Raw genomic sequence first — 9889 nt, forward strand, 5'->3', positions numbered from 1 at the left:
CATCCAGAGTGAAAGAGTGAGGAAACACAACTGGCTACAATGGGAAGGCATAGAAAGTTACAAGAGAAGATGTGGATGCGTTATTACAGTCCTAGTACTGGAGAGAGGCAGAATGGCAAAGAGCTAGAATTAATCCAGTCTACCATCCAGCCCCTTTCCAAGTCCTCTTCTACCACCACCTACCCAATCCATGACAACAGAAGAACTGAAAATAACTCCTTAATACAAATTTAGTCAAAGCATAACTGGAAGAAAAAAGTCTGATACTCTCAAGGTATCAAAAGCAACTCTTTTTAAAATTCTCCACTTCATTGTTTACCTCTAATAGAAAGGATAATTAAGAGAATGTGTGTGCTGACTGAAATATTCTGAATGGTGATCCCCATCCAGCAACTTAATCAGGCCTTTCTATTTCTGGCCACCAAAAGCAGGTCTAAGCTAGGTGGGAAAAGCTGGTGGAGCTGACCAGGAGAAGACACATTCACAACAAGAACTGTCATTGGTCAAAGCCAGGCAAGTCACCAGGACCAGAGTAAAGGGGTGAGGAAACACAACTGACTACGGCAGGAAGCCTCGGCAAGTCACTTGTACCTCGTTTCATGTCCTTACACTGGACATGACATATGAAAAGTTTAACGTTCATTAATACATCAGCTTTCAAACACCCAACTACTAGGCACGGGTGCTCATTAAAAGCAGGGCAGATTATGGTAGAAAGGCATTACAGAAGGTTCAAAAACAAAACAAAACAAAGAAAAAACAGTGAAAAGGAGCCTGAGAGGGTGTAACAATTCTTGCTTTCTTCAAGCATATCCAGCAAAAATAGAACCAAATATCTCTATTACTTCCATTACAAGATAAACTTTTTACTTCTTTACCCCCATTATACCGAAGGCTGGGCCCTTTATAAAGCTCTGAAGGGAAAAAAGGCACCTGTTGCCTGCGAACAAAGCTTTTTGTTTTTGCTTTGTTGTGTTTACTTGGTTATGAGTGGTATCAGAACCAAATGTCTTCATCTACTTTAGCACTTTTTTCCAATATACCCTTAAGAACAGAGGGACTGAAATAACATCTGAGAGTCCCAGAAGTATTTTGAGCTGAGGGCACAACAAAAGCTCTCCTATGCTACATAAAATGGGGCCGAGATTCGCAGATAATAACAATAATGCATTTCTGCTCCATGCTTTTCATCTTGATAGGTCTGAATTACCCACTCTCTGAAGTCACAGGGTGCTGTGACGCCCTCCCCCCTACTCAACAGCCACCATGTCTCAGATCAGAAGACTGTGATGTTTCATAGCTTCATAAACAAGAAGAAATAAAGGTAGTTCTCATGCCTGAACCAACCTTCCTCTCTCATTTTTGGCAAAGAAGTGCTGCATTTAATTGAATGTGTATTCAAGGCTGGGAAGTCAGGTGCCAATTAATGAATGCACTGCCTTGTACCTTAGCTTTATTGCCCCTGGATGACTTTCCAAATCATGTAATCTTCCAATTTTGCATTCAACCTCATATCATTTTGTAACAAGTTAGAATAAAAAAGTACTATGTACCAAAAGTCTCCACTTCTAAATGGCCTCCTCACTCCCCCAAGGACTCTAGAATTTACTCTGAGTTACTGTTAAATGTGTCTTATCCTAAGAACCAATAAGCAGAAAACAAATACCGTCAAGGAAAGGAGCTGCTGGTCTAAGGCACGGGCGAGTTCCAACATCATTGCGCATGGCACGGCTGAATCTGTGGCTCCCACAAACACTCTGTTGTCCCACTGGTGAAAATACTTGGAGTCGTAATGGCAGGCCAGGACCAGGTGTCGTTTCGCAGTGGGATTGAGAGTACTGATGATATTTGAGAAAGACCGGTACCCAAAAGGTGTCTGACTCAAGAAGGTGTCTACTTCCAAGACCCAGGCGGCCTTAAGCCTCTGGATTCGCTGCATGATGTGCTGATGGAAACAGAAACCAAAATGTTAGATCTAAACAGCTTTCATTTATTAACTATGTTTTTTAAATTTTATGTGATGTCTTTCAAGTTAAATTTGCAGTGCATGCTTATTCTATTACTAACAATATTGCTATAATTGCTACTGCATATAATAGCATTTTTCCTGTTTAAAGGAAAAGCTAATCCTCTTCCTCTCTCAACTTTTCCCCCTTTCCAATCAATCCTAGCCAACTGTTAATATTAGCCAATGTTAATAGTCCTGGGTAGACCTTTCCACATATCTTCTCTTTGCTTGTATAAAATCATACTAGCATATAAACATATATGTTTGGTGAAGGGGTGGGTATATGTTTTTATAGGAAAAGAACCTACTTACACATTATTCTGTCCCTTGCTTCTCACACCTAATAATATATTTCAGCCAGGCTCAGTAGCTCATGCCCATAATCCTAACACTCTGGAAGGCGGAAGCAGGTGGATTGCTTGAGCTCAGGAGTTCGAGACCAGCCTGAGCAAAAGCAAGACCCCCATCTCTAAAAATAGCTGGGCATTGTAGTGGGCACCTGTAGTCCCACTACTTGAGAGGCTGAGGCAAGTAGATTGCTTAAGCGCAAGAGTTTGAGGTTGCTGTGAGTTATGACACCATGGCACTCTACTGAAAGGGTCAAAGTGAGACTCTGTCTCAAAAAAAAAAAAAAATACAGGGTGCCCATAAAGTTCATGTGCAATTTAAATTAGTTTACCATAGTAAACTGCACATGAACTTTATGGACACCCAGTATTATAGACACATTCATAATTTAAGAGATAGAGATGTAATTCAGAAGTATTGAAGTCCACTTTTAATATTTCTAGGAGGCTATGAAGGGATATTTGAGAAATCACAGAGACCAAGGTCCCACAGGTCTCTCCCTCTACCCTAAATTCTTTGAAGGCAAGAACTGCAAATGTATGCCAAGTATATGGCGTATGCCCAGGTTCACCAAATGTTTCATATGTAATGACCACTAACAGAAGATAGTAATGCCCACCTGCTGAGGACAATGTAGAAAGCTCCCATCACAGGGGTGGTTGGAGGATCCTGAGATCACTGTAAGAATCACTAAGCAACCCTGAACCAAAATGACAAGCAGCAAGCAGCTTTCTCGCTACACCCAAAGCAGGTCCAGACCCACTGAAAACGCTGGCAGAAATAGCAACCAATTTCTTTCCCATCTTTCCTGGTCACCTTGGGCCTTAATAGGCAGCACAGTGGGCTGAAGGAAGAAAGCAACAGGGAAAGTAAGTGGCAGGATGCACAACGGCAGGAACTAAAGGTGACTTCTTTAGGAACAAACCCAGGGGAATTTTCAAAAGGGAGGACACTGATTCTACAGTCAATTTCTGTGAAAGCTGAAGAAACAAGGGATTCCCCAGCTGTTCATTCCTTGTTGTTTGGGGTAGATGCACTTTGCCCTAAACAGTATTGCATATACTGAACCTTACCCTTTCTGTTACAAGTTTACATGTCTTCTCAAATTATCAAAAGATGTGTTTATAACCTTCTTGAGATCAGCAGTCAGAACTCACTTATTTTATTATTCTCTACAAATTTTAGTATTGTGCTTTGCTCACAGTACCCTATCAGTAAATATGACTTCATTGTAATGGGAAATAAAAGTTAATTCAATGATAATATATAAAATTATATGACATGAAACATGAAACATTAATAGTCTGAACAGAGAGAAATTACTGGACATCTGAGATACTTTTTAAAATTAATATGAAAATGAGTTATTCCTAGAGTTTGTAAAAACAAAAAATTTCCATAAAAGGGTCATCTTAAAAAAAAAAAAAAAAGCGTATACTCCACACATCTGGTATCCAGATGATGAGCTGCTCCATAAAATGCCTTTTTCAAAACCACTAGCAGCTTGCAAGTTTACAAAATAGGGATTTTTTCAAAAAAGATATCTGTTGGCATTGCTCAAAAGTCTCACACACAAACTCATTTCTCAACTAGTAACCAGGTCTCAGGCACAATTTCTAATGTCTAAGTTGATACTAAAATACACAAAAGAAGCAGCACATGCCCCCAGGAGTTTTCCCTGAAATAATAATCTTTTTTTAATGAGTATATGTTTTGTTTGTCTTAGCAACAAAATAAATCATCTTTATAAACAATCAAATTGTGCGCATAATCTATTTAGGTCACCAGTATCCCTTGTTGTGCTTTTTGGCTTTCAGATTTAGTCTGCAAGTTCCCACCACAAGTTTCTACAAGAGGCTCTTAAGGACTGCTTTATCACTAGACTGCTCATAAGCGGGGCGTGCTTGGCTGTGGCAGGGCATCTAATGCAGCTGCCTTCTCCTAACTCCAAAGCAGCAAAAGGCTGGGTCCTCCAGGCGTGCTACATCTGTGTTTTAAAATCAGATGGGAACAGAGACTGAGATGAAGTCAGATGGAGATTGTGCAGAGAAAGAAGAAAATACAGAGGTAGAACTGGAGATGAGGGGAGAGGGGTAGAAAGGATCTTATGTGATGTTCCACTGGCCAACAGGGTGACGGGGGAGATTCATTCCAGGTTAACATTAGTGAATGATCCTGGGACTCATTTAATTAAACTTAAATTCTAATTTCCAGGTTGTGAGAAAGAATGTCAATAGACTGGGTTTGTTTGAAGGAAGCAGATTGTCCAGTATTTGCACTAAATCTGCAAACTGGTCATTGTGAGAGGGCTGCCTCTGAGAACTTCAGGTGCCTTTATTTTCTCGGGTGTGCCACATACAAGTCCCTCAGGGACGGCTGGCCTGAGGGTGCCCCCAGGATACACATAGTTTTCTCTGAAGTTCAGTTTCAGCTTCTCAGAGACATTGTGTTTATCTATGGGGTATTTTAACCCCTGAAGTTTCTAATTTGCCTCTTTTATTTATTTATTTACCTCCTTATTTATGGTTGGGATAGGCTCTCGTTTTGTCACCCAGGCTGGAGTGCAGTGGACTAATCATAACTCACTGCAACTACTAATTCATGGGCTCAAGTAATCCTCCTGCCTCAGCCTCACCAGAAGCTGGGACTAGGCTAATACCGCCATGTCCCACTAACTTTCGTTATTTTTTACAAGGGTCTCAATATGTTATCCAGACTGGTCTCAAGCTTCTGACCTCAAGCAATCCTCTCCCCTCAGCCACCCAAAGTGCTGCGATTACAGGCGTGAACCACAGTGCCCAGACTAGTTTGCCTCTTTTAGACAAAGGACATTGTTTGGCCCTTTGCTAGCGACTTTATCATCCTAATTTTTAAATTTATTTTTATTCCTATCTTTGATAGAAATCAATGAAACACTCTAAATATTAACCCCTTTAAATCATTTACTTTACAAATTACCTCCTCAAAATAAAAATATTCCAATAATCCAATAGGCAACTTTGGGCTTATTGATCACAGACCATGAAAACACAGAATGTGGGATATGGGGCCCCCAAAATATTCTCTTTGTCTAAAAGAGAATCTATAACAATGTGCATCTTTGTTGATAACTACGGAAGTTAATTCACTAACCAATGTTCTATCAACAGCCTTAGATAGTCCTTCCTTTTGAGTTCTGGGCTAAGAGTGTCACTGTACTATCAGGCCCTCATTACCCGTAGGGAAGCGGTTCTCAACCTGTGGGTCGCAACCCACAGGAACTGTATTAAAGGGCTGCAGCATTAGGAAGGTTGAGAACCACTACCTTAGGGAAATTGTCTTCTCCCTGGAGGGAGAATAAAGCCAGTGACAATCTATTTCCTCCAGGGCAGTGCTTCTCAAACTACAGAGTCTGGCTCAGAGTCTGGCCCACAGTCATAATATATTTTTCATTTTATACACACAAACATACTGATATATTTAACTGAAACAAAAGTCCTATGGAAGATACTCCTGTTACCTGCATTTCACTCTGATATTGTTAATTCATAATCACCAAGACATGGAAGCAACCCAAGTGCCCGTCAACTCATGAATGGATTAACAAACTGTGGCATATGTATACCATGGAGTACTATTCAGCCATAAAAGTTATGGAGACTTTACATCTTTTGTATTAACCTGGATGCAGTTGAAGAACATTTTTCTTAGTAAAGTATCACAAGAATGGAAAAGCAAGTAGCCAATGTGCTCAATACTAATATGAAACCAGTAGATAAACAACTACATACCCATACAAGAGAAGAACACAATTATATTCACATGGTGGGGAGGAGAGGAAGAGGGAAAAAGAAAAGAAAGGAGGGAGGAGGACTGGCCAATTCTCACCTAAGATGCACAGTGTAAGGGTATACAGCATACCCCCTGGGAGAAGGGCCCAACGACAACTTAAACTTTACCTTAGAAATGATAACAATGTAATGTAAACATTTGTACCCTCATACTAATCTGAATTTTAAAAAAAGAAGAAGAAAAAGTAAGGACTCAGTACTTCCTCTGATGTTGTACTCCAGACGGAGATCTCACGTATAAACTCATTTAGATTGACACGTGTCACTGAATTCAGATCATTTATTCTCGATCGTTTGATTTTCTTGGTTGTTTATTGGATAAGTAATAATGACAGATCTGAATGTTAGACAACTTAGAATAGCCATAACATTTTTCATGTGAAAGCCAAGTATTCAACAACTTTTGGGTTTGTGTCCTGTATTCTCACCTGACGAGCAGCAAAGCTTCCGGGGGACCCTGGGTATCTCTCTATCAACAATGGCCGCAGATCATTTTGCCACATTTCAGCAATAGAGGTGCCTTCTGCGACTCGCTGAAGAGACGATGAATTCAAAATGGCAGGTTGGTGGTGATTCTGAGGATTAAATACAATTGTTTAACTGGCTATCATTGCATAATATGTTTAAGATCCTCACACATTTGCAATTAACTGCTCTAAACTGCAAAATACAGGATGACTTTTATGTCATATGAGGTAAAGTAAATTCAACTTTAAAATTGGCCCCGTACATCCACTGCACCCAGCCAAGAAATGTCCTTAAAGTTAATTTTACCTATTGCTGTTATAATGTAGCTACTAGAAAATTTAGAATTACATATGTACCTTTCTTTATCTTATTTCTACTGGACAGCACTGACACAGATGAATGTTGCAGTTCTTTTCAGCCTGAGCTAGATGATTCTATAACCCGCTAAATAGTAAATTTTTTATCTTCAGTTAAAATTATTTTACTTATTTTGTATATAATTGTATTTATTTATAAATAAAAAGTTGCCTCCCAAGTCACTGAGGTTACAAGTGACTTGGGAGGCAACCCTTTGCCTCCCAATTTTAGAGCCACCTCACCTCTAAATTTAAACTTATTTTACTTATTTATTTTGTATATAATTGTATTTATTTATAAATAAAAAGTTGCCTCCCAATTTTAGAGCCACCTCACCAGGCTCTAAAATTATTTTAACATGCTAATAATACTCATACTTCTAGGTATATTAGTTCAGTCAAACTTAAGATGCTAAATAATGGCTAAAGCAGTGGCTCATGCCTGTAATCCTAGCACTTTGGGAGGCTCTAGTGGAAGGATAGCTTGAGACCAAGAACTCAGACCTGCTTGGGCAATATAGCAAGACCCCATCTCTACAAAAATAAAAAAAGATAGCTGGGCATGTAGTCTCAACTACTCAGGAGGCTGAGATGGATGGATCCCTTGAACCCAGGAGTTGGAGGCTATTGTAGCTATAATCATACCACTGCACTCCAGCCTGGGCAACAGCAAGACTTGTTCTCTAAAAACAATGAAATAAAATTAAAGTTAAATAAATATAATCTTTAAACTTGTATTTTGGGTATGACCTTATACATTCTGTATTTTCCTATGATACTATTAATGATGAATCATTCATTCATTCATTCATTACGTATTTTTCAGGCACTGAATAATGAAATGTGTTATTTCTCCTCAAAGGAAAGAGAGCGATTGACCAGAAGACTTCTTCCCTATGGGGAATGATGAGGGTAATATAAGGATATTGAGTTATTTGGAATGCAAAACAGAAATTAGGGGAGTCTCACTCCCTGTGAACCACTTCATGTGGCCAGTGAGAAAGAAATTGGGATTAGAGAATGCTTAGTGCCAAATTACTTATTATACTCACCTACACTTTGAGATGGTTCAGTGTTACTCTGCGGTATTTATCATGCAAAGAGACTGAGCAGTAGGATCAGACAGACCCTCTCAACTCAGAACCCCACCACTTACTAGTTGTAACTCTGGCCAGGTGATTAAACCTCATTAAAGCTCAATTTCATTATCTGTATAAGTAGATGTAATAACACCTACAATCATAGGCATCATTAGGATTAAGTGAACTACTATATGTAAACTGCTATAGTAAATATAGAATATGTTAGTGCTATTATTCCCTTCTATCAAACTCTAAATGCATTTTAGAGCCAGAAGAGCCCCTTGGAGATGGCCCAGCAGCTAGATCAGTGGGCTAGTCTAGCCCAAGCTCCTTGATTGGTATCAGTGGAAACTGAGATTCATAGAGACCAGAGAACTTCCCAGGGTCACAGGAAAGTCACAAGTAAGTCCATGAAAAGATCCTGCCTGCGCCTTCCCTGTCCCGTGCTACTCCCAGTCTGCCTCCTGCCTCATCTTCACCTTGCACCTCCAGTTTACTCCTGAATGCGGGTGTTATACTTGAATGTTAGAAGGTTTGTGTCTGTTTACTGGTGATACATTTAAAAAATATATTTCCTTGGTGCCTCCAGGATCTAAGTCTTCATGTTAGCTCTCAAATAGCACTTTGAGAAGAAAGCTAAAGCTCAAAGACAAAGTTACATAAATGTGCAAACAGAAAAAAAAGAAAATGGAAGACTTCTATGGTTAATTATCACTTAATTCAGCCAACAGGAGCTGGTCTGATCTCTCCCCCTCTCCCCTTCACCATGCTTCAGTCACCCTGGCATTCCCTGGCATTCGTCCAGGCACTAACATGCACCGAAGTCAGCGCCTTCTGACTTGTGGGCTGGTCCTTTCCTCTTCACCTGGTTAATTCCTGCTCACTTCAGGCTGTAGCTTGGAAACGGCTTCCTAGTGTGTTTACTGGTTGCATATCTGCATTTCATATGAGCCGCCAGCTCCATGAGGGCGTAAACTCTTACCACTCTCCCCCACATAGGATCCACAGGGCCTGGTTCACAATGAGCATTCAGTAACAATTGGGCAAACTCATCAAATAAGCAATCAACAGATGAACTATGTTTCTAGAACTATCTTTGCTAAGACTGTGTTTACATAATAAGGAAGTAAGCTGGGCGTTTTGCCATCATAAACAAATCAGTTGAATATGCAAGCAAGCATAAAAACAGAGACAGGTGGCCACCTGCTACGATGGTCTGGTGACCCCTGTGGTTCAACGTCAGGGAGCTTTGCTCTTTTTGAATTTCTAGAGTTGATGCTTCTGAGCTGAGTTAACCCAGATAGTCACTATGATAATCAAGAACTATTGTGTCAAAGGCAGTTTGAGCAGTGGCTTCTTAGCTATTTATTGTCCATTAACCTACATAATACTTCACTCCATGTCCACGGTGAAAGGAAAGCAGGCTCATATTTAAAAGGGTAATTAGGGCTTGTCGCAGTGGCTTATGCCTGTAATCCTAGCACTCTGGGATGCCAAAGCCAGTGGATTACTTTGAGCTCACAGGTTCAAGAGCAGCCTAAGCAAGAGTGAGACCCCCCACCTCTAAAAATAGCCCAGCTGAGACTGTAGTCCCAGCTACTCGGGAGGTGGAGGCAAGAGAATCGCTTGAGCCTAAGAGTCTGAGGTTGCTGTGGCATCACAGCATTCTACCAGCGGTGACAAAGTGAGAGTCTGTCTCAAAAGAAATAAAAAAAAATAAATGGGTGATTTATAGAGACTTGAAAAAGCTCTTTCAAGAAGAGATGTTTGGCTCAGCGCCTGTGGCTCAAGTGGCTA

The 9889-nt window shown here is 40.2% G+C and overlaps 1 protein-coding gene across 1 annotated transcript in view; it reads right to left on the reverse strand.

The window, feature by feature from the left end:
• Nucleotides 1-9889, reverse strand: part of QPCT (glutaminyl-peptide cyclotransferase) — a 29821-nt gene that overhangs the window by 14107 nt on the left and 5825 nt on the right. Inside the window, exons 2-3 of the mRNA XM_003795681.3 lie at nt 6615-6761; nt 1667-1945 (exon numbers count right to left, since the gene is read on the reverse strand). Coding sequence (XP_003795729.1) covers nt 1667-1945; nt 6615-6761 — 426 coding nt within the window. The remainder of the gene's footprint in view (nt 1-1666; nt 1946-6614; nt 6762-9889) is intronic.

The sequence above is a fragment of the Otolemur garnettii genome, unplaced genomic scaffold, assembly GCF_000181295.1.
Source record: "Otolemur garnettii isolate 467f Iridium unplaced genomic scaffold, OtoGar3 scaffold00095, whole genome shotgun sequence".
NCBI classification, from domain to species: Eukaryota; Metazoa; Chordata; class Mammalia; order Primates; family Galagidae; genus Otolemur; species Otolemur garnettii.